The sequence below is a fragment of the Drosophila santomea genome, chromosome 2R (genome assembly GCF_016746245.2).
Source record: "Drosophila santomea strain STO CAGO 1482 chromosome 2R, Prin_Dsan_1.1, whole genome shotgun sequence".
Taxonomy (NCBI): Eukaryota; Metazoa; Arthropoda; class Insecta; order Diptera; family Drosophilidae; genus Drosophila; species Drosophila santomea.
The window spans coordinates 14,861,608-14,887,451 of record NC_053017.2 but is presented as its reverse complement, the minus strand read 5'-3'; the positions used below and the strand labels follow the sequence as shown (position 1 = coordinate 14,887,451).

At 42.4% G+C, this 25,844-nt stretch overlaps 2 protein-coding genes across 2 annotated transcripts in view; one reads left to right on the top strand and one right to left on the bottom strand.

Moving 5' to 3' along the window:
- The window catches only part of LOC120444368 (potassium voltage-gated channel subfamily H member 8), a 150,903-nt gene that overhangs the window by 60,929 nt on the left and 64,130 nt on the right, over positions 1-25,844 (top strand). The window lies entirely within an intron of this gene.
- On the bottom strand, positions 23,345-24,438 carry LOC120444372 (serine/threonine-protein phosphatase PP-Y). The gene has a single exon (XM_039623979.1). The coding sequence runs from the start codon at positions 24,359-24,361 to the stop codon at positions 23,417-23,419; it is 945 nt and encodes a 314-aa protein (XP_039479913.1). The 5' UTR covers positions 24,362-24,438; the 3' UTR covers positions 23,345-23,416.

Here is a 25,844-nt window from a genome sequence, read left to right as displayed (position 1 = left end):
CTCGATGTGTCCACACTTTCCCGGCTGACAAACTATTCCATAATAGAATCCCAACCGATTCATTCAATTACTTTCCCACTGAAATCACTTTTCATGCTATTCGGCACTGAAAAGTTACCCTTTTTCCATGCCCTCTCCCACTTTGGATCGACCATTCTGCGGATTTGTGCGATGATTGGACTGGCCACGTGTCAATTCAAATGAGTTCAGCGTTTTAAATAAATCAATGCCCGATGGCCGGGATGCTGGGACACTAATGTGATTAAGAGCCAAGTTCAAATTAAACAAATACATTGGCAAAAGTCAACATTTCAGCGTCAGAATTCCATCGCAATTGCCGTGGGCGCCGCCAATTGCCGCCAATTGTGGCTGTAAGTGTCCGGAAAATAAACAATTTGTAAATCGAGTGCTGGGCGGCATAAATTATGAAGGATCGCGAATGCTGCTGGAAGTTGCAAGAATTAACCAGAGCGCTATAGTCGAGTTTCCCGACTATCTGATACCCGTTACTCAGCTGGTGAAAGTGCAAAGGAGAAATTTCGGCACTGACAGTTTTTGGTGCGGGGTGCTAAATGCTAAAAATATTATTCTAAAATAATTTTTATAATTTAATATATTTAAATAAATAAAAAATATGAAAAATAATATTAAAATAAGAGACAAGAAATTTCGGGTACGGGTGCGGGGTTCGTTATTAAATTTCCAATCGAACTGTGTTTTCAAAATAAAATTATATTTTTTTCAAATTTTTTGCAATTTTTAATGATGATGCGTGGTGCGGGGTGCGGGGTTTGGGGCTTTTTCGCCATAACTTGGCCAAAAATGGCCGCACAGCTAAAATAAAGACTGTTTTATGCTGCTAATAAACATAGCTAACTATGCCTATCCAAACTTTTTTGATTTTCCAAAAAAAAAATTTTACAGATTTTTGCATTTTTGGTAAGGGGTACCATCATCAAAATTTGCGAAAAATGGCCAAAAATTAGCATTTCAATGTATGTACATGGATCGATAGGGAATTTTGTTATGAATTCAACGAGGTATGGCATTCCAGTTTTGGACAATTATTTTCACTGCTTTCGAAAAAAAACGGATTATTTTTTTATCAAAAAATCGAAAAAAAAATGTAAAAAATTGGATATTTTCAATCGGCGTTTTGGCCATAACTTGGCCAAAAATGGCCGCACAGCTAAAATAATGTCTGTTTTGTGCTGCTAATAAATAAAGCTAACTATGTCTATCCCTACTTTTTTGGATTTCGAAAAAAAAAAATGGACAATTTTTTGCATTTTTGATAAGGGGTACCATCATCAAAATTTGCGAAAAATGGCAAAGAATTACATTTTGCTTTTTTGAGAACAGGTGGATAGGAAATTTTGTAACGAATTCAACGAGATATGGCATTCCACTTTTGGACAACTATTTTTAATGCTATCCCAAAAAACCGATTATTTTTTATCAATTTTTGTGTGGGGTATTATATGTAAACGTAATGGATATAAGTTTTGAATAATAATAAACGATAACGTGGCCGATAGTAGCACCAAGATTAAATGAATAATATCTCCAAAATGTAGTTTAGGTAGCGGGGTAAGAGTGGGCGTGGCGGTGTACGGGGTTTTGAGCGGTTTGTGTGTTGAATCTAGTATACCCTTTTATTCTACGAGTAACGGGTATAAAAATCGCGGCTGTTGACGCATTAACATTCAGGGCTTTTGGCCACATCAAAAAAAAAGAAAAGGGTTTTGGGCCGATGGAAGGGCGACAAGGAATTAAAAAATACCCTAGCAGCATTTACATGTTGTCTGGCAATAAAAGGCGTTGCTAAGTCTGAGGTTAATTTTCGTAATGCGATGTAATTTTTAATGTGCCGCCAGCCAAAAAGGGGTGGTCTTCAATGGAGCGGCGGCGGCACGCAAGAGGCGTAAAAATTCATTGCCATGAAAGTGTACATGTACAATGTATAAACATTGTAAATCCGCCTGATGCGCTGTTGATCCTTGGCATGCCGTGAAATAAAATGAGATCGACCTTCGCAATTGAAAGGCAGTGAGTAGTGAGTTCGCTGCCCAATGCCCTTTTGGGTTGCATACAAAATTAAATTTATTTATTTTGCCGCTTGTGTTTTTGTGCGCTTGTTTTTCCATTTGGTGGCTGCGTCAGGATTGGCGCAATTACACGCTCGTCCTTCGGCAATTAACGAATGCTGGCCAAAAAGGCAATGGCCCAAAAGGAAAATGCCAATATGCAAAAAATAAAATAAGAGCGTAAAGTTGCAGCAGGGCCCACTTATTTATCAAATCGTCCTCGTTTTTACCCACACAGCCCTTGGCCATTAATCTCAAAGACAGACATAAAAGCAATGCTTTTTCGGCCTTAATTAAAGACGCATATTGCCCGCATCGTACTGTTTTTTATTTTTTTGTACAGTTTTTCTTGGCCAATGCTGCTGCTGCTGCTTTTCCATGTTCGGTTCAAAAGTAAAGCATGAACAAATATTTGTGGAGGTGGCCTCATTAAAGTCGTCAGCACTGCGAGTTGTCTAATTGCCAACTAATGAATTCCACTTTGTGCAGTCGTCGCTTTGAAAATTTCCCGTGGGTTTTGTACAATTTCTACAATTAACTTAAATGAGTAATTATCTTGCACTAAAATTTTCATATGCTTTTACTTTTAAATTGTGTTGTACTTAAAGGCGACTGTTACACAACTACGCCATGGATATATAAATAGTTTTCTTACAACTAATGAGACCCTTTTTATAATTAATCAGCAGGATGGTAGCTTTTCGCAACTATTTCGCATTGTGCTGGAAATAAAAAAACAATCGCCGCCACAAAGAGATGCGAATTAGAAGGCCAGAAGCCCAGAACCGGAATAATAAACAAGCGGTCCTGGACAATGGGAATCTTGGGAGTGCGTCTGGCAGCTTGGGGTTAAGCAGGCGTGCCCCCAGTTGACCCAAGAACTTTGGCCATAACACTGCAAGAAGCAGGCCGAAACAATTACAAAACTGATTAGAAAATCTGGCCAAAACCAAGGCAAACACACGCACCATTGTTTTGGCAATGCCCTCATCTCCTTTTTGCCGACTGCTATCTTGTATCGCCCGGTTCCTTCGGATGGAATCTGCTATCTTGGCGTGGGCCAGCAGAAAAAACAGACCGCACAATTTGCAGTAACAACAATGGAGGGACAACGGCAAAGCCAACAAAAGTCGAAACTATACCAAACATGGTAACAAGGAGTGTGGGCGTTCTTGGGGGTGTGGGGGGCGTGGCAACCGCAACCTTGGTATTGAAAATCGAAGCCGAAAGAGGCCAACTAATGCGCTGGGTTTGGCCAGACAAGAAGTCTTTACGGTTGACTCTAATCGAGTTAGTCAGCGACACCTTAAATATTCTACGAGTCCCTGACCGAAAAAAGGTAAAACAAAGGTCGAAACCCGCAAAGGGATGCTGTGGAACCATATGCGGTTATCTATGCACTGAGAAAAATAAGAGGCCTTAAGCCAAAAATTATTAGAAAAGGTTTTTATTACAACTTATGTCATGTATCTTTTTTTACATTGAGGGAAGCCTTTGATATTTTGTACTTATGTTAGTGCTTCCTTAGAGAACTCTAGGGTGTTTTGGTTGAGTGTAGCTCTTGTTTGTTTTCCTTTTCGGGCCTATGAAGATGTAGCTAGCAGCGAGCACAGTGGTATCTCCCTTTGCACGGCCGCTTGGCCATTTAAATTGCAGCTCTTGGCCCTCTTTTTGGACAGCTGGCAAATGAGTTTAGGTAGCTGACCAAGCGGCGCCTGCCAGTTTGGCCTTTTCCTTTTCCCTCTTCGCATGCTGCACTCGGAGCCCAAATAAATTTCGACTGCTACTCCCTTCGCCCCAAAATTGCCGGAATCCCCTGGAAAACCCGGCACCCCCTTGCACTCCCCGGACCTTTTTTCGGAGCGATGCCAATAACGATAACAATAATTGCCGTCCAGGGACAAATATGTTCACCATTTTCCAATAGCGTCAACCGATGTTTGTTTCTAATAAAAAATGAACGCAGCGTGCGCACAGCTGTAACTGTAAAAGCTTTTCAACTGTCCACTTCGGCCGCATATGTCAATGTGTGTGTGTGTGTGTATCTGTGTGGCCACTGTGCATATGTGTGAGTGTGTATCTGTGTGGCCACTGTGCATATGCGTGTGTGAGTGTGTATCTGTGTGGGCGGTGCGCCTGTGTGGGCGTGACCAACGCCAATGTTTTGCTTGATTCCACATTTGTTTGTTCATTGGATTTGTGTTCCTTTTTTTTTTATTTTTCATTTTGCGCTCTTTTTTCGATTTCTAGTTTTAGGACCTTTCCTCTATCCACATTCCACTTCCCACCTCTCAATTTGGTTCCTTTTTGTTGTTTTGTTGTTGTTTTTTTAAAGCTCTGAAATCGATTTGAGTTAAACGTTCTTCAAGCACTGGCTATCCTGCTTTTGTTGCTGTCATTTGTTATTGTTTCTGCCGTTTGTTTATTTATTTGTTTTGTCGTTTCACGGAGCATGGCGCAAAACGCTCGCCCTTTTGGCATGACTGCTTCTGCCCAACGATACGTTATACATACATATATATATATACATATATCCATATATATAGATGTTGAGTTAAACAAATGTGCCCTCGTGTGGGTCCGAGTTCTGAGTGATTGCTTGGGATTTGCCGGTTGCACGGATATGGGTAGAGCTTACAAATATGCGTCACTTTTCACCAGACGGACTATTAAGCTCTTGCCCGATGCTAAATTAACAAATGGGCGGCATTCAATTGTCGATTTAAGGTCTATAATAGGTGCACCGGTGGATTAAACGATTCGATAGGCACTTTTCTGGAAGTTCTATTTAAATAAAGCATTTCCTTTGATGCAAGGATTTCAAGGAAAACAAATCGAAATTATTATTCTTGTCAATTATTTTAATGGGAATTCCAAGTACTTAAGGCCCAGCTGAAATGCACTGCCAGTTTAAGAAGCGGCACTTAATCCAGTGATTGTGTGTCGCAAAAGTGAGAAGGATGCTGAGTCCTTGGGAGTCCTCCAATGGCGATTGCCATCAAAGCAGGAGTTCAAAAGTAATTTACCCTCAAAGGGAATGTGCCAAGCAGAGCAAGGGAACTGCAGATGGGCATTTCATAGCCAACCAGTGTCCCGATTGCGATGCATAAATAGCTGCCCGTTGCACTAATATCCTCATATTTCCAGCCTGTGCAGTGCATCCTTTTTTGCAGTCTTGCACATGGGCGGACATAAACTTACAGCCAGGATCTCAGGATCCCATGATGCCGGGATCCCATTCGTTCTGTGTGTGCGCGCCTATCGGCGGCTGAGGGAAAGTTTTCTAATTAAGTTACTCATACGCACCGGGTGCCCGAGTGCATATGACTGACGTGAAAGTAATTTTCATAAAAGGCAACTTGCTGGTGGGCGGGCCCATTTTCATGCTGGCTGTGTAAGCGAAAACCTCTAAAAAACTTAAAGCTCCAAAGTGAAATTGCCAAGTCGACTTTAGTTTCATATCCTTGGAAAGGAGCGAGTATAGTTTATACTGCGAAACATGAACATGTTGAGCAATTAACTCAAGACATTTAAGTTATACTGTCAGTTTGGTAGCTTATACTCTTAATAAAACCGGAATTCCCAAGTAAGTTACTTATGTGATATCACTTTTGGGTTTACTTTTCGGTTTAACTATAGAAGTTGAAGTGGAGACTGATCGGTTTGTTGGAATGCCCACTGTAGCTGGCATTTGCCGGGCCACAATCCCAAGATACTACCGGGTGCCTATTAAATGGACTACGCTGCGTCTTTGACGTGCCTTATGGCCTTATGGCCCTTTGGCCCTTTGGCCTACTGGCAAGGCTCTGAAAATAAGCTGCAACATTGTAAGATTGCTGCAACATGCTTAACATAATTATAAAGTTGCCAGCACAGCTCGCCCCCACGACTTTGTCGTCCTTGTTAATTCAGACACTTTGCACGTAAAATGTATGAAACACTTTTTTTCCCCGCCCGCAGCCATCGCCGTTCGTTGGCTTCGTCGGCTTCGTCGGCTCCGTTTTAGCCTTCTTAGCAGGTCGTCCTGCGATTTCCATTTCCCAGCGCTGCGGCTGAGGCCGCTGCTTGTTTTACTTTTAATTGGAAATCTCAAAAGATTAGTTATGCTTCGGTGCCAAGAAGCCGCTGCAAGCCAGGCCAGGCAACCAGGCCCTCGTAATTGGTGCATTGCAATTCAAGAGCCCGCCATGCACGGCTGCCTGTCTTGAGGCCAAGTGTGTGTGTGTGTGTGTGTGTGCGTGTAAGTGTGTGTGAGTGGGTGTGTGTACATAAGTGTGTGTGTGCCTTTCAAATTGTATGCAAGCAGGTCAAATAATGGCAACAAACAAACATTTTTCATTCAGCCAAACTTTGCGCCACCATGCAAACGTTACGTATACGCAGCGTTGCCTCACGACTCCCTTAGCCCGCAGTTAAGTTGCGCTGCTGGCGCTGCCAATCGTGCAGATTTGCCGCTATCATTAAGTTTGGCAGGGCTTAAGGGAAATTGATGAAGTTGCCAACTGCAAGTGACAAGAAGTAACTCCACGGCCGGCGCTTCCAGCAGATGATTCAGATGCCCAGCGTGCCTCAATCTTTTGCCACAATCTGAGGAGGAAAAAGTGAAGAAAATCTCATACTAATTGCTTTACCAGCCAGCGGCCAAAGGCCTGAGAAAGAAAATATGAAAGGATCAAACTAGAGGGCAAAGAAAAAGAAGAAATATAAAAATACAATATGAATATAGAGGCCAAACTGCAGTTGGCCAAAGTTGTCAACGGCACACAAAACTTTGGCGACAAAGTGCAATCAATGGTGAATTATCACCCATTTCAATGAGCCGCGCTGGCTTCGCAGGAATACAAAAAAGTCGAAAGGGAAAAACTTGAAGTAGTGCCAAGAAAAAATAAGTTTCAAAAGCGAACAAAAACGTAGAAAAAATGTAAAAGGAAAACGAATCAATTTTAAAGGCTTCTCAGCGAGTTGTCAATAGCATAAAAGAAGCGCTGAAAAATTATTTCATTTTTCCATTTTCTATATTGGCCCATACAATTGCTTGTTAAGTGATTGCGCTGACAATTGACAAGAGTAATTGATGAAAATTAAGCTACTTCTGGCTTATCCCATTAACTTTGATTTTTAAGGATTTCGGAAGAAAATCTGTGGGGCTACAAATTTAGTAGCGCTGAGATTGAACAAAAAAATACTTGCCACAGATTTTGTTGGAAAGTTCACCTAATAGGTAAACTTTTTTATGGCCAAAAAGGGGAATCTCCATTTTTGACTTACGCGCTCATGACCTTTCACTAGTATAAGGCCCTAAATCTTCTTTTCGCTCAGACAGGGAATTCCCAGTTTGTCTGGGGAAACAAGCACATGGTAGAAGTTTTGGCCGTGAATGATTTACGATTTCTGCTTTTCTGGCCATCTGAACTTGGCCCTTTAAGCCCCACCAGCCAAGAATTTCATTCTTCTGCTCTCGTGGGATATAACATCTAAGTATTAACTTTAGCCGCGCTGAGTCTTGCGCAAATTTACACTTTTGAATTCATTTTCCGTTTTTTTGCAAGACCTTTCTTAGTTGGTAGTGCTTTAATTGAAAGTTATTTTTATCGGTTCAATTTTGAACTTTAAACTGCCCCAGTGCGCTTAACACCTCGGCACCTGAGAGGTGGAAAATCCTGCTCCTTTCACCTGCGGACAGGTGAATCCTGACAGCTTCAGTTTCAGTTTCAATTCGCCTTTTGTGTGTCGCGCCACTCCAACACTAATGCGCGACCGCATAACGGTAATTTATGCAGACATATTGTATTTCAAGGACATGCTCATTACACGCCACGCGCACCACTGTTGTTATTGTTATTGTCCTTGTTCTGGTCCTTGTTCTTGTTGTTGACCAGGTAAGCTGGAGTTGGCCAAGAAGGAGAAGAGCGGCATTAGCATTTCCAGTCAGCGGACTTGTTGTTGCCAGCGATTTTCATAAAATCGCGAGGTAATATAATTTTTCGAAGGAGCATGTTTTCTATTATATTACGGAATAATCTTATTTAAGATCTGAGGGATAATCATTTTCATATTTGGTATTCAAACCACTTTAAAGTTCTTTGCAGTAACTTCATCTTACTGCATCCATTTCTTTTAAATACAATGCCATTTAAATCTATTTATAGAATACATCATTTATTTATTTAGATTTAATTGAATTTGACAAACTGTCTTAAGCAGATATCGCTGGTAATGTGCCACGGAGTAGGGAGTTCGGAGATTCGGTTAGCTCGCCTTATTGTTTTCGCTTCCTTTGCTTTATGTCTCACCTTTATGTCCTGTGGGTGCCCGTAAAAGCCCATTGTTCCATTGTTTTAGCAGCCGTAGTTTGCCGTAGTTGTGGCTGCTGTTTGCTTTGTTTGCCGCCGGTGGGTGTTTGTGCTTGTGGGTGGTGCGGCGACTGAGGGGACAAAGTGCTTTTAGTAGTTCGGCCTTGTCCACCGCAAGATCTTCTCCACCGCCACCAGGAGAAGAGCAGTAGCGGAGCTGGCTCAGAAGGAGGAGCAGGAGGAGCAGGAGGAGTAGGAGGAGCAAGAGGAGCAGGAGCAGCAGCTTGGCTTGTCATGTCTTTGGCCGGGCATTAAGTTAATGCTGCGGCCTGCAATGGCACACAGACATCCTTGACAACCCTGGCACTTCCACTCAGGCCGCAAAACCAGACTTGTCTTTACATTTGGACTTGGATCGGGCTACGTTTTGTGCGGGCCGGACTAGTCGACTGACGTTCATTAAGTCATTAGGCATTGTTCCGGCCCTCGAGCTGCGATGGCCTGCGGTGTCCAGTGCCAAGCAGGTGAGAAATTGCTTAATTGTGATTTCAACGCATATCAGTCAGAGGTCCTGACCCCACAATCACATGCGTTCGAGTTCATGGTCAATGCGATTTAACCAGCCTTAGACTTGAGATTCGACCGCAGTCCGTAAATGTGATAATTGGAAAGTGTCCTTGTCAAGTGCATTAGGTAATGGAGTGTTTCGAGTGAAGCACATTAATTGCTACAAAATAGATGGTAAAATAAACAGGTTTAGTAGCGCATTTTAATCTCGGATTACTGGCGGCTCAGTTCAGTAAGATGTTTGGCCAACGGCAATTGGCTGACTGTAATTTATTTGAGTGAGCTGCAAATGCTTCCTTGTTGCAGGCTGCTGTGCGACTAATGAGCAATGTACGAAGGACCCTTTGAGCCGAAACCCTTTGCTTTGGGGGAAAAGCTCCACGCTTTTCTCAGCGCCTAAGCGTCTAATGACTTTTTTTTTTAGCTCGGGCATTGCACTTTAATTAAGGCATGACATATAGACATATAGACACACACCTGTCCAGCTTCCTGACTCTTTTGCCATGGGGTTAATGTGCTGACAATTGTTTGCCCTGTTTTTCCGCCAGTCGTTGTTTATTTGACTTATGTTGACACTCGTGTGAATTAAGCCCCGCTGAAAAAGCAATACAAATTTTGCGCAGGCAAAAAGCGCTTATCACATTTATTTAAACAATGCATAAAGCATTGTCAGCATTGCATTTAAGCGTTTTATTTATGTGGACAATCGGTCACAAGCGGATAAAGTCAACTTTTTTAGTAGGTACTTTACGTAAACTGGCTTTGCGTTGCAGTGCTAAAAGTAAGTTTGTGTTTTTCTTCTGGTGATTTTAAATTTTATTTACTTTTGTAGGCATTAAGGTATGGTAACATTTTTAAGCACATTAAGCTAAAGTTACAGCATCCACAAAAGTGACAATTTAATGAGATGCTATTTTAGTTTTGCGAACATTTTTCTGCGAACATTGATTTCTGCGCACATTGATTTAAGACTTGACCTGTTGGCCATGGCAAACGAACCCATATCAATTAGCGTTCGATTCCGATTTGCACGAGACGCGAGCAACAACAAATTTATGGCCAGACAGTGGGGCACACGGGGCGTATGAGATTTCATCGTTAGTTCGACTTGTGTTTGCTCAAGGATGCGTCACCTAGCCGGCAGCGAACAGCATATGGCATTGATTATTCGTGGATTTGGCTCGGGGATTCTGACTTTGCCGTAGCGACAACAAAATGGCGCAGTTGCTGGAAAATGAGAATTGGGCTTCGGTTTTGGGTTCTGTCTTATGTCACGCAGATACTCGCATTCGTTGGATTTTATTATCGTTTTCGTTACGTGTGTGCTTTTATTTGCCGGCTGGCAAACAAACACTGGAATGTTGGCTACGCTGTCGTATACGTGATATGTGATTATCTTGGCGTCAAGCGTTTGGCCGACGTTTGTTTATTGCTGCGAACCGAGCCAAATACCTTTGACAACAAGCCACGTTGTTTCGTTAAATTACGTCGACTAATACAAACAGCAATCATTGTTGCTGTCGACAAGCAAATCGAAGGGGAATATTGAATTCTTTAGCACCAGCAGTGGTTGACTTGTATGGTTGACTTGTATGGTTGACTTTTAAAGCGTGCTTAAAGCCCAGTTAGCCCAACTAGCCAACTTTGGCATTCCCCAGGTTGCCATTTCCCACCGATTTTTGGACCGCACAACGCGTACGGTACGTGGTATCCGTTTGCTGATTATTTAAAAATTTATGAAGCCAACCAAGCGCAGCTGAAAACTTTTGCACAAAACTAAACAAACTGCATCAACATTGAAGAGGGAGTATATACTATAAGTAACAAACACGGCAACATGGACGACGACTATGATGACGACGGCACCAACAACAACAACAACAACAACAACAACAACAACAACAACAACGACTAGAACAACAACAACAACAACTAAAAGAACAACAACAAGAACAACAAGGCGACAACGACAACGTCGCCAACAGCGACAGCAATAACAACAAGAAGACCGTGGAAAACAGCTTTAACACAAAAGAAACAGCGAAAAAAGTAAGCGGCAAGTGTAAGTGTGTGCACTGAAAAAAACAAATTTATGTTTACACTTTGAAGCTCCCGAGGGCCAACAAGAATTTTATGTTTTACAATTTGAATTGAATACTTAACAGAATAATGGGCATAACTCCAAACAAATGTTGAGTATATATGAGTATACTTTAATTTTTTTTTAACAAGTTAGCATAAAACTATACACTTAAGTCCAGCTTAATGCAGTGCGTGGGAATTCCACTTAATTTCTCCAAGTGGCCGGTGTGTGCTGCGTATTCCGCTGGCGAGTTTCGCTAACCACCGCAGGCATTCATGCACAACACCACCCAAATGTCCATGCAACCCAACCACCCAACCACCCAAACCTCCAAAGTAAGCAGGCAAACGTTCGCGGCACGCTGATGCTGATAATGTGCAGCGTGGAAAAGTTTCAACATAGTTTGCTACTTAACTCGAGCGTAATAATAAAAGTGCTAAATCTTTGCTTATATTCACTTTGAAAAGGAGCCGAAGGAGCCGAGGGGCCACGGGGTCATGGGTCAGCGGCTGCGGCTGCCGCGGTGGCAACGCAAATATTAAGAGCCACAAAAGAATACCATTAAACGCGAACTTCAGTCTCCACACACACACACACTCGCACACACACACACTAGCACGCACACCACATTTCGAAAGGTGAAAACCCGAAAGCAAAGCGTCAGCAATTATACAAAACGCCAGCACAAAAAAAAAAACAAAAGCTAAAGCAAAAACAAGCAGGACAACAAGCGGCAATGTGGAAAACAAAAACAGAAAACGCTCTAAAGTTATGTATGAAAAGTTCTAGGTTTTATGGTGTTTAGCAGAAAGTTGGCGAAAAGCGTTGGAAAAACTAAGACCTGCGAGCATAAATATTTTCATGATGCGCACTTTAATATCATGGGCCAAAGCAAGATGGTTTTACTTAGTCCACGGCCAAGTTGGAAAAACTAAGCTGATGTGGCATGAATGCAGTTTTCGAGGTTCTGGCTTAACGCTTTGATTTTCAGGCGGCTTAAAGCGTGTAAACTGTGGCCTTTGGTTTCTGGTACATTCTAAAACGAAAACAATCGGATTCAAATGTTATTTCTACTGTTATTTATGAAAACATTACATATTTATTGAGGTTTGTTAACCAGAAAGAAAATAAAAGTGAATGAAAACGGTATAAGTGAATGAAATTCAGCAGAGCAAACATTAATATTCTATATGTATGAAGAGCATAATCGGTGATTGTTTCGATAAATATGAACAAAAGATAAACATATACCTTAAATTCGTAGTATACATACATTCAAATCGATTTTGAATTTTTACAGCTAAATGTTGGTTAGCCATGGTCTTGTTTATCTTTAATTAAATTCTGTGCATTCTCTAAAACCATTTGACCAATAAATTGCCAGTTAAAGTCAATATACTTTTGTGTTCATAAAATATTCACGCGGTTAATGAGTGTGGCTTACATAAAATAATAAACGTTTGTCAAACCATGTGTTCTACCATAAATATTTGCGGTTGGTTCACGAACTTCTGCAATTGAAATTTAAGTAAAATATTTTTGATAACATCGAGTGCTTGACACATAATGCTTGTCTTATACATTCATAATTAATAGTTATAACGTAAAAAGCACTCTGGCTAATTAAACATGGAAAGCAATCAAATTAATTAACCCGAATCAACACGATTATTGGCTGCTTGTTGAAATTTCCAATCAAATTCATTTATGCGCATGGTCTTATCTAAACAGAGCCCCCAACTTCAGCCAATTGTCACCGACCATCGAGTCCACTAGCAACTCATTTGCATTTATTTAAACCCCACCACCATTCCATTAATGTGCCAGCTGGAAATGGATGCCACAAAATTGAATTGTTTCGAAATATTCATTAATTCTACACTGGCTAATATTTGCATAGGTATTGGCGCTGGCAACTCTTCTTCATTTTGCCCATAAATATAAGGTTGTCCGATATGGCTAGACTTTGTCGATTTCCCGGACTTTCCGGCAGCTTTTCGTCCGCCGCGTATTTCACTTTTTACGGCTTTCATTTTTCAATAAATTTGATTACGCAGCGCTTTGTGATTATTGGTGCGTACAAAAATAAATTTAATTTTTTTTCAGCCGCCTAAGCTGGAACATGGTGGTTCTGGCGGCTATCATAAAATATATTGGCCACTGCTCTTGGCCCGCCCAGCTCAACTCAACTCCGTACTGAGCCGTAAGCTCGTAAACTTCGCGCCAAAATAAATAATAAATAATAAACTTGCGCTTCGTCCGGCGGCCGCAGCGGCAGAATTTGTTACACTTTTTTAGGTCGCTCGTATCAGAGTTTTTGGACCATCGTCCACCTTTTCGGTTCATATCCGTGTCCAAATGGCCGGGGCTGATGGGCGAGGGGATAGGGGGTACTTGGGCGGCCGTTCACGATTTTATCCGGTTTGACATGAGCCCAGGGTATCAGACAGGGCATGATAAACCCATGGAAGCCGCAAAGAGTTTTACAGTCTTCTAAACCCTCATTCTCGAAATAAATCTAGACCAAATAGGTGTATATTTTAAGACATCAAGTTTTAAGTTTAAGATTAAGATGCAGTTTAATTTGATATTTATTTCATTTTTATTTAAAGCACCCATTCTATGCTTAACACTTTAGAGTACGCGATATTTCCTAGCTGCAACTCGTTCTGCGCATTTTACACGTGATTTTATTTATGATTTTTGCTTTGGCTTTTCTTTGCTTCCTACCCAGCCTACACGTACAATTTTTTATGGCTTTCACTGATCGCCGATGGTAGCAGAGCGGGAAACGCCATGTTGACCTGCGAAAATGCAATTTTATGGCGCTTAATTTTGAAATCCCAGCGCCAGCTCACGCAAATCGCATTCTTATCGACCCAACGGCCATGAAGTTTCGACCATGGCTTATTACCAACATTCGGTATCGCGGCCAAATTAAAATGCCAAACCGATTTCTGGTCGACGGAGAAGGCCGATGTCAATTAACTGGGTTTCCCAGCTCTCAGCTGCCAAACTGCCGATGGGCTGGATTTACTGAACCGAAATAAATGCTTATGCAAGTGGACATGATGCAGGACACGATCGCGTTGGCCTCATATTTTAATCGAGTTACGTGTTATGAGCATGAAACAGGCAGAGTCTTAATTAAATTGCGGATTATTTATGCAATATGAATTGCGCATTAATGTTGTAAATATTTAAATGCGTGTAATAATGGCGCATTAGCTATGTAAATTGATGTGCGGCTCATCATTCCACCCTTTGTGTGTGTGTGTTTTTTCGCTTCTGATTTCTTGCAAAAATCCCAAAACAGAATTAATCAATTAATCCAGTTGAGACCCCCTCAAATTAAAATTAATTTTCCACACATTAAAGTCAGTGTGGAAAAAGTAGAACGAGAACTACGGTTCAGTTTTCGTTGCATATTTTATTTATTGGTTTAATTACTCCAACCATCAGCTTTATGCTGCCTAATAAGTTTGAATCAAATTGTAATAGATCAAGCAGCTAATAACCTAATAAAATAACTTAATAAAACTAATAAAAAGAATGTTTATTAATTATATTTATATCTGTTAATTTCAAAATAATTTAAAATCAAAATATCGACCAGATATACAAGTGTATCTATGCTGCAGCAAGTTTGTTCATTTATTCGCAATCTTGTTGGCAGAAGTGCGGCCAATAAAGCTGTTGCTCGGTTTATATTGCCTTAAAACCATCCAAATAGTTGGCCACGCCCTTTGGTTGTCGCTCCAGATTGCAGTTGGCACTTTTGCCGCTGCATCTGCAGCTGCCATCGCTGTGGCATTTTTTACGATGCAAATCGAACAATTTGCACTTTTATCTCGCAAACGCGACTTGCACGCTTAACGCCGTCGAATAGCGTGATTTATGTGCAGTAGCTGTGGGTGGATGGGTGGTGCTTGGTGTTTGGTAGCTGCAACATGCATCTCCATAAAACAAATGTCAGTTAACACTTCATTTGTCTCTGTCGCGCCCAACAAAATTCAATTTGAATGCAGAAAGGCGGCAGCGAGTTAGAAGCATTCCAATTTCCCCCCTTTGCCCGTGTAGCCAACTTAAAATGGCATAATTAATGCGGATTCCAGCTGCTCCGCACGGCGCCTCTAACAAAACTAAGCACAAGTTTATTGGCAATGTCAATGTGCTGGAAGCAAGTTTGTTCACTTGCAAGTAATTGAAAGTCATTCTTTATGCAATAATAAATGGCTTTCTCGCACACTTGGACAACCATTTTTGCCAGAACACTTGGCAAATCCGCAAAAACAACTTAAAAGAATAATAATTAGATAAAAACTTTTTATAAATGTCAAGAATTGTGATCTTCAGGAATTTGCCAAAGTATACTTACCCTTTAATAGAATAAGTCATCAGGTTGTGGGACGATTTACAACGCCTTTTCTCTCAGTGCTGGCCTGGCCTTCTTTGGGCCAAGTTATCTCTTCTTGAGCGGACAACAACTTCAATTTCAGTTTGAGCGTCACTTTGATGCATGCGTCAGTTCCTCGTAGCAGCTGCAGGACCTCTTGTTTTCCGCTCCTTCCCTTGGAAAACCTCCTGCTCCTGATCCTGCTCTTGCTCCTTCTCGTCCTGCCACCAACCAGCTGACCCATCCGGAGTCACCCACATTGCGGGGTTGGTGGCGCTGTGAGATAAACAACTGATGGCTGGTCGTTTGAGGGCCATTAGCCCGTACGGAGTCTCTGAAGTCCGCACTCCGGACTCTGGACTCCGGACTCCGGACTCTGTGCGCTCCGGCAGTCCTGACACATTGCCAGTTCATCACACGACCCAGTGACGGATTCGGTCTCGGTTTTGGCCTGGCTCAAATGCCCCAAGTGTCTGGGCTAACAAATGTTGGCAAATCGCTGGGCAAACGGAGCCAATCAAAGATATTTACGTGTGATCTCTAGCTCTTCCCCCATCTCGCCACTTCGCTGCATAAAAAGTCGGATAAATTTTGGGATAAAGTTCGGTCAAGCTGAAGTTTTTAATTTCCATGCGATAGCATTTGTGGGTGGTTTTTGGGTGGTGTGAGGATGGTGCTCAGATTTTAATGCGGAATAAATCTAATTAGTGAAATCAAAACCTAATCATGCGTTAACAATTTATGCGCTTCATCCGCGTTCGCTGGCAACAGTTTTTTACCACCCCCCACCATCCCCGAATTCAGTCAGCCCATTGGATTTTCCACCTCTGCAACATTTTCGCCATTATGAAAAGCGCAACGTTGGCAGAAAACGGTTTGTGTTTTCTGCTCCCTTTTATATCCATTCACTTTTTCACGTTAAGGGCATTCGCTTTGCATTCAATTTTGGCTCCGAAACATTCACATAAAGTAATTGAGTGCACAACATTGAATGCTGTGGCAAAGGATGGAAAAACAAAAGAGTCCCAAACGAATCAAACAAGTGAAAAAATAGTTCAAAAATCCCTTTCTGCAAAATATGAGCTGGAATCGACTTTACAGTATCCTAGACTACCTACCTACTTACCTGCAAATTTAGAAAACTGTCTTGGCTAACTGAGTTTCGACCAGCTGCCAATTGCAGCATGTGTCGAATGTCTGCTTTGAGTTTTGCACTCTGCAAAGGGGTTTAACTCTAGATAATTTTGGGTATGATTAATTTGACCCCATTTCACGTACTCTCGTAGTTCAGACAGATTTTGAAATACTGACAGGTCACTGCAAACTGCATTATGCTGCAAAACTGCATTTTGTGTAACGGCATTAGCTCAAGGTCTTATTATAGTATTATATTATAGTATTACGGCCATTGCATTCGTATAATCACAGAAAAGCTACGCCGCTCTGGCTTAATGGCATTAAGCCATTATTATTTTGAATATAAATGATTTAAGTCGGGTCTGATATGCTCATTTGCATTTGTGCAGGGCATTAATGCTGCTTTCGTGTGCTTGCCTTTTGTCAGGACCATTACGTGGCAGTCCAAATTGGAAATGCGAGGCAACTCCAATGCCATTTCCCTGGCCATCCGTCGTCCCATTCCACCACTTGTCATATATGTATATATCAAATTTTCAATTTTCAATTTACCATCAGCCTTCGCACACAGAAAGGGAAAGCGTTTAACATTTAAGTGCTGCAATTACACAGTTTAATGTATAGTACATGTATTTATGCGTATTTAACTGCTCTATATTACACTTTATATTTGCCGAGCCGCTGCTAAACTAAAACTTTTATGGTCCTCCATAAACAGTTGTCGTCGGCGTTGGACTATTAAAATTTTATGCCTCACTTTTATAATGATTTACACAATGATGTGCAAATGGGGCGCCAGACACTGAGGCACTGATTTCAATTTGAGATTCCGTCGCACTTAATTGGATTTCGCCGGCTTAATTACCTTTTTGCTCAAAATTACAATTTGTGTACGCGAACAATCAAAGTCGTAAAAAAGCTGACTGCATGCGTTAAAGTTCAAAAAGGAAACTCAACTTTACACTGCGCCAAAATCAATTACATAATATATTAGGACGCAATGATGCAGTCTAAACAATTACGTTGTTAATAAATGAAAGAAGGAGCAAGAATAAAATAATTGCAAGCTCTTCCTGCTGTCAAATTACATCACCTACATTCCTTAACACCAATTAATCATTTTATTTAAGAATATTTCGCCGTGCAACGGGTCATAATCAGCGCAGAGCTGGCAAGGGGGAAAATCCTGTCCTGTCCGGGACTAACAAATATTTACACAAAATTTATAGCACGCGCTTTTCCCCGCTCCCCACGCCGCTCTCGGAAAACCCATTCCCAAAAAATTTCCAAAAAAAGGAAGCAAAACGAAGCCTCGGATAAGGGTAAGCCATGGTCGAAAAGTTGACAAACAATGCGTGGCAGAGGGCCGGTTGCAAAGAAAAAAATCAGTTCAAAATTAAAATTTGCCTCCACAGACTAACGAAACAAAAGCTGACACGAGAAATGAAAATGGGAAATGGGAAATCGGAAAATGGGTGGGGGGTTGGGGGTTGGGAAGATGACGTACTCCGGCAAAAGTCACGTTTCATGGGCAAAAATTATGAAAATGCCAAAAGAGGCGCGTAATTTCAAGTTTGAACCCCAGGAACCAGATTGAGGCACACTGCTCTTTCGCCTGATTGCCTTGGCAAATGAGGCGTTTTTAATTAATTCATCAGACATTCAGACACTCGGACGTCCAGACATCGAAGCCAAATGAGTCGTGGCATTTAAATTAATTGAATTTGGCACACAACAATTAGCCAAAGAATCAACAACATGCAACATCAACATCCAACACCAATCTACTTCACTCACCCCAAAAAATGTAGCTCGTTAAAGATTTCCATTTTAGATTTAAGTCGGCGCGGGAAACGCGATGACTGCTGTTGATTTTCCAAATTTGTAAATGACTGCGAGATTTCGCATAATTTTGCGGCCTCGCGGATTGACGTCGGTTGTCAGGACTTTCGGCTTAATTAGAAACTCGTCTTTGGCAAAAGCAAAATTTGCCTTGTCTTTTGCTGGTTGGAAAATCCTCACCCGTATCCTTGTTCTCGTCCTCCTCATCCTCATCCTCGTCAGCAGTCTGTCGCTCTGTCAAGGGCTTAAATCAGTACACAAAATCATTAAACTCCATGCCAGCCATCATCAGGGATTCCGGGACGTGGGACGTTGGACGTTGGACGTGGGACTTATGCTACTCGCACACTCATTAAAATTCAACAAAATTGTTGCCAAATTAACTCAAACATAAGCGAGCAATAAAATTTCCATATTTTCCCTAGCTTACTGGCGACAATAAAGGCACGGGACGAGACCAGCCCCGAAAGACAAAAAATTCAACCAAACTACCCAATGAAAACACAAATATTGAAACAGACGGCAGCGGCAAACTTTACCGAAAGTGTTAATTACATGCACAAGCTTAAAGTTGGAACTTTAATACGACCCTGGAGAATTTCAGAGCCGACCCTTCCGCCCCAGGACTTTAATGGAACTTTTTGAGTACATACCAAATTGAGGGGCACCCGAATGGCCAGGTGTATAATTATTCGAGCAGGCCAGCTTAAGGTGCTGATTATAAAACATTAAAAGGTATTGAGTAGTCCTTGAAAGCACCTTTGAATGAAATCAATCATGGCAAATGTCAAGTTATGAAATCGTCCTAGTATCTGAGAATGCATATTGAGCAAATATTTCAGCAAGTTGAATGTGCAAGTGTTGCTGCACATTGCCAACAAAGATATTTGCAGCACATAAATTGCCCAAAATCCCTTTCACACCATACACTGATTGCCAAGACATCGGAATTGAGCCTTACTCCAGGGAAAATCATCAGATTTTAATAAACATTCAATCGATGGCCTTGGATGTGAAGCCTGGCATCTGCACAAATGGAATTCAATTAGAAGATGCGTAATCCCCAGCACTTTGTCTCCAGCCTCGATTTAATTAAGCTCCTTTCGTGGCGCTGTTTTCAAACCCTCCTCCACAGCCTCACAGTCTCACAGCACTGCAATTTATATCTAATTCAGTTCAAAGATTTATTTACTATACCCCGCAATGTGGGACTTTAATTAGCACTCCGCTTGTTGGCAGATAAAACGGTTCGTTGGCGAGGAAATAAACACGCGGCAATGACACTGAAAGTGGCCGCGTTGCATTGACGAGCAGTGAATTTTCCCCTCAGGGCGGGCTAAGTGGGCGTGGCAAGTTTCAATGTCATCCTGGCTGGTCAGCAAAAGGGGGAGGAAAAACCCCTCCAGCGCTTGAAGAGCTTGTTGTGACTTCTTTTGTCGTTTTTCTTCTCCTTTTTTTTCGGCTGCCAGCCTGAGTTCGTTTCCTGGGTGTCCTTGTAGTTAAGCAGAATTTTAATTGATAAATTGCCACTTGGGCCATTACTTGTCGCTGCCGTGGCTCCAGGCGCCCCCCTCTCCTCATTTTCCACCACCAACACCCACCACCCCCATCGACGTTTTCCACAGCCCCACATAGCTTTGAATAATTTGCGAAAGTTGCGACCAGAACGAAGGAAACTTATTGCCGCTGTGGTGGCAGCTCTTTGGAGCTTGGGAGCTGTGCACCCATTTTTGGACGTGCTGTTAGTAGCGTTTACATCATCAAATGAAATACAATAAAATACTTGGACTCATTTAAAAAGCAATTAAATATTAAAAACACTTGTACAATGCCCACTTTCAGCAAAAGGAAAGGCGAAAGGGAGCTGCTTTGGTGACTTTTGGAATTTTGATTGTTTCTTTACGTTTCGCTTACAAGTTCTGCGAGGGGGCGAAGCGAAGGAGAGGGGAATTTCTGTGGTTTTATTTGAGTGATTATACAATTAATTAAAATCTCTTTGCTTGTGGCTGAAGCCAAAAACTGAGCCGTGGGGATTTGCCCCCAAATGAGTTGTTTCCCAAGCCATGTAATTGAATTAAAATCGGAATGCCAAAGTAGCATAATCGAGTGCTAAGAAACGGGATGTATCAACTTTCTGGCCATTCAGGGACTTGATCCTGGAGTTTCCTTACCGGAAGTCAAGTTTATTTGGACAACCAGACAGGAGATTGGGCCAAAAAAAGAGTCGAAACATAACTGAAAAAAGGCAACTTGGCCAGGAGTTGGGCGGCATGAATGGCTTGGGGAAATGGGGAGGATGGAAAAGCACAGATAACCGTTTCGTTATTCCATTAATTTGATTAGAGCTTCTGTCGGTTCTGAAGATGAGGCCATCGAAAAGCAAGGGAAAACAAGGAAAAGCGGGCAAAGTCGAAACAAAAGATACTTCGTTATATAGATAGATATTTTAGATATAAATACCGAAATTCATTAGATGATTTATAATATATATTTACTTTTCGAAGAACTCTACAATTAATAATTAAGTGTACCTATTATTAACTTAATTCAATAAATGTACTAGAAGGATGGAATTCTCCTGAGATTTGAAAATTTAGTTATGGGACACTGTGCTGTCCAACTGACGAATCTATAAAAACCCTTTCTTAGGAGCATGACCAATCAGCAACACGCGCCAGACGAAAACTGCACGAAAAGGCCGAAAAAAAGCAGGGAATTTTTCACGGGGGAGCGGAAGGAAGCCATCTCGTCCACGTGGACACACCTTATGAAGTGGTATTATTAACTACGGCCTTACGCTGGGCAACTTATGCCTCATAAGAATTTAACGCCCGAATGCTCAAATTGTCAATAAGAAACTTGGCACGCCCACTTCGCGGTGGGGCTATCTGTCTGGCTAAGCCAAGTTGGTAACATTTTATGCCACCTCCGTAACACACACGCACACACACAGAGTACGGTTGGCATTAAACGGCAATGTCCACGCGTTTTCATTAAGCCAAGTTTCGGCGTGGTCAAAACGAACAACAAGGCCTGGCAATCATTTTTTATGGAGCTGCGCGGCCAGCGCATCAAAAACCCATTTGGCCGCCATTAACTTGATTGAGTCGAGTTGTGCGAGCGGTGTTCCCGGGGATTTCCTCCTTTTTTTCGCGTTTTTTTTTTTCTCTTAACTTTTGCCACTTTTTGGTGGGCGTTGCAAATGAAAATTGATCATGGCTTGGTGTCGCTTCCATGTTTACAACTAATATTTCTGAGGATTTCTGAGGTGATGCGATCGGCGGTGACTTCGGGGCCATTAGTTGTCATTAGTGGGCATTTTCTTAATTAAACTTTACCACCCTCTGCACCCCCCAGCAATCAGTCATTACAGGGTGTTTGCCATTTTATTCGCAATCGCTATCTTTCCACTCATTTGTCATCTGGCCCACGGCATCTGCAATCCAGCAGTTGTTTGCTAATTAAAGGACCAAGTCCACGGCACGGCCTCCCATTGCCAATGCCAAGATTGCGGTCCTGTCAGACGTGCTCATCCACTCCTCCACTCCTCCATTCCTTCACTCCTCCAGTCCTCCAGTGTTTGGCCCCCAAGGGGTTGACCTACTTTGGTGGCCAGGTGCTCGAGCACTCCCACTGATTTGCCACTGCTGCTCAAATTGGCTTTATTCACGCTCCCTCGAAGAGCCTCAATATTGTCTCAGTTTCTAGACGGTTTTGCACAATAAACATTGAAAGGAAATGAATCCCTATTTATCTTAAAGTCATTTGCCAATTGGGTAAGTAAAAATCGTAATAAAAGTATGTTAAGTTCACTTAACTGGCTTGTGTAACAACACATGTTGAGCAAATCCCTGGGACACTCGGTCCTTGGAGCCAATTACTCAGTGGGGTTACTTCCGGGAATGCCAAAACTGCTGTCTCCAGATCTCCAGATTCGATTATGGCTGCGCCTTAACCCTTCGGATTGACAACCAAAAAACTGAATGCACAGCCAGCTTGCAGATGAATCCAACTGTCACAGGACAGCATATTTAAGCTCAGTTGGCTTACACAAAATAAATAAATGTGATTTGTCATTTTGCAAAACATGAAATGGCAGCAGTTGGTATGGGACGAGTACGAGTACGAGTAAACTGTCCGGGAGAGAGCATTAAATTGCAGTCAAATGGCACGCTGTGTGCATTCCAAATGCCAAGGATCCTGAGCATGCTGATCCAGGACGATGGAGGTAGGAAAGGAGGGAGGGAGGGCGGTGCTGTATTAAATTATTCGAGCGTGCAGCAACCAGACGGAGATACTTTCGTATGCAACACTGAGCAGTCTGTCCAAGTCCAAGTCCACATACACACACAACTGTTTGTCATGTGACTTTTGCCAGATCAAATAAATGTTGTCTCCTGCACGAGGACGAATCCAGCGAGCCTTGGACAGCAGGCTAAGCTGCAGAAGGCCTCCTCATCAGCAAATCAGCTTCAGCTCCAGCTTCAGCTCCACCATCAGCATCAGAATCAACATCTCAATCTGGCAGCAAGTCTGGGCCATCTTAAGAGTCATATAAAATTCATTTGGTCGAGCTGTACAGCAACGAGCTGCAAATGAAATGGCGAAACATGCGTGTTGAAGCCACCTGTCAGTCGAGTCCGGCAGGTGACACAGAAAGTGGGAGCAAGTGGGTCAGTCGGAGACTCGAATGCGAAGGCTACCAACAAAAATTGAAAGACCTCACATTGACCTTCAATGGCTCTGAAGTTGAGCAAGTCGACAACGAGTTGTCTTTGGGCGAATATTCAAATAAGCTACAATTTAATTTGTAGTCAACTTTATTTTCAAGTTTTCATAGAGAAGCTCAATTTTGCAAGCCAATATTTTTGTTTGCTTAATTGCAAGTTACTATTTTTTGTTTTAATATTAAAAGGTTAATTTAATCGTTTATATATAAGCTACATAAAAACTGTTTATATCGAATTTCATTGCACGAAAGGAGACACATACTCGTATATGAAAAACAAAATCACTGCTCTTCGCTGGGCGGAATCTCCTTGGCATCCTCTACAGTCACTTTGCAGTTGTGGCACGGCTGAATAATGACGAAGGAGCAGACCAAGTCCTTGCTCACACTCATCACTCCGCCGGCATTGTTCATGAGTCCGCAGTAATTGGGCGCCGAGAATACGGTGACCAGCTGGCGGTTGGCAAAGAACTCGTATCCATCCTCCACAACCTCATGGGCTCGTACCATTAGGTCCAGATCGAAGGCTCTGAGAAAATCGCGCACTATGACGCCGTCGAAGGTGAAGCTCACACCACGATCGTTGTGACCCCAGCCCTCGGTAGTGTGATTCAGATCCGCCCAAAGCAGATCGCACAGGATGCCCTCATCCGGCACATCAGTGGGTCGCCGGATCAGCTCGATCTGTTTCAACCTCTGAAGCGATGGACTCAATCCTCCGTGGCAGCAGAAGATGCGATTACCAACCACCGCGGCCACCGGCAGCCATTCGAAGCAATCCGTGAAAGTGCGCCACAAACGCACAGTGTGCCTGCGCTTGATCTCGTCGTAGAAGCCGTAAATTTGATTTATACTAGCGGACTCGTGATTGCCGCGCAGCAGAAAGAAATTCAGTGGATACTTCACCTTGTAGGCGAACAGCAGGCAGATCGTTTCCAGCGATTGCTTACCCCGGTCCACGTAGTCGCCGAGGAACAAATAGTTCGCCTTCGGTGGGAAGCCGCATGCCTGGAAAATCCTCAAGAGATCCGTGAACTGGCCATGAATATCGCCGCAGATTTTCACCGGCGTCTCCAGCTCCAGCAGCATGGGTTGCCATCTGATCACTCCGCGGGTCCTTTGAATGAGCCGCTCGATCAGTTCCTCCGTAAATGTGCACTCATTTCCATTCAGCGATGTGAGCTCCTTTATGATGCAATCGATTTCTTGAGTGGTTAGGACGGCCATCGTTTTCGTTTTGTTTAGTGTAAAAAAGTTTCCTTAGTATGTAAAGTTGGTACAAGTTACTGTGACGTTTTTTCAAAAGAAAGTGTTCTATGTTTTTTTTACAGAAATATTAGTGACTATTTATATGTATCCAAGGATAATCGTCCGACTCTGCATTCTCCACAAAATCCACAAATCGGATCTTAGCCCAGACTTGACTGGGCTTAAAGCAGAAGCGTTAAAGTGCAAAAGATTTATGGAATTTATTTATGTGCCAGTTAAAATGGCTCCAACGGGGTGAGTGCTGGGTGGTGGTGGTGGGTGGTGGTGGTGTTGATGTGAGTGGCCGTAAGTGGGGTGTAGTGAAGGCCCTCATCATCATCATGGTCGTCATCATCGTCTAGGTTGTCGTCATCATCGTCATCTCCATCAGAAGCGCCATCACAATTTTCGTTGCGGCGGTGTGGACGTAAGCGGATTTGCGACAAAACTCATTCGCCATGGACACGATGCTACGCCCACAACGCCCACAACACCCACACCTCCCACCCCTCCCACACCGCCCCCACAGCCCTTGAGTGGACCCCCCCCTTTGGGCGCACAAGTTGGGCTTGGCTTGAATCGCTCGGCTGGTCAAAACCTCCGACGTCTTTGCCGCTTGTTAGCAGTTGACAGCAAAGAGCGACGGGGCTAAATCCTGTTAAAATTTAGTGCAAAATAAGATAGAATGCTGGATGCTTAGCTGGGGCAAAAAGGAAAGTAAATTATTCGTTCTTCACTCTCATTGAATGCTCGGTGCTACGAGCAACGTAGATTTTTCCGCTTTTCTTTTGTTCCCCCCCCCACGCTCCCCCTTTTTTTTGCACTGCTTTCTCCGCTGCACTTTCCATTGAAATGGAAAATATAAAAATATAAAATAAATAAAATAAAGTTCCGACGACTGGCCATATATACATAAGTTTCGCCATTTTATTCGCTCAAGAACCAAGCAACATAAATATCTTTGTATTCCGCTGGCCCATAAATTGTCGCCGAAAGCTCCGAAAACAATAAAAATAAATAAACTTGAGTGAGTCTTTGCACTGGAACCGAAAATGAAACCGAAACCGAAACCAAGAGACCCGAAAATGGCAAAAAAAAAAAAAAAAGGAAGCCCCAAATTGGAACTGGAACTCGAAACGAGGCAATTTGATGTTGATTATTACTCGTCCTTCTAGTGGGAATTACTTTTACTCGGCTATGGTTTATGTGTTCCCGGCTATTTTGGCTATTAGTATTTATGGTCCTGTCCACTGCCGACCAAATCGCATTCTAAATGATAAAGAATTTGTGGCGCATATATCTTCATCAGCTGGACGGGAAAAAGTGACAGAAATAAACTAATAACTAATGCATTTAAATGCGCAGTTTTTCAAAGGGAGTCCTTCCTTTACGGTTTACTACTATACACATGTTGCCTTTAAAATTTTAATTTAAACCCCCATTGCGGACTTGCTACACGGAC

Coding starts and splice junctions, on each gene's coding strand:
- LOC120444372 (XM_039623979.1), bottom strand. CDS start 24,361: ATGGCCGTCCTAACCACTCAAGAAATCGATTGCATCATAAAGGAGCTC.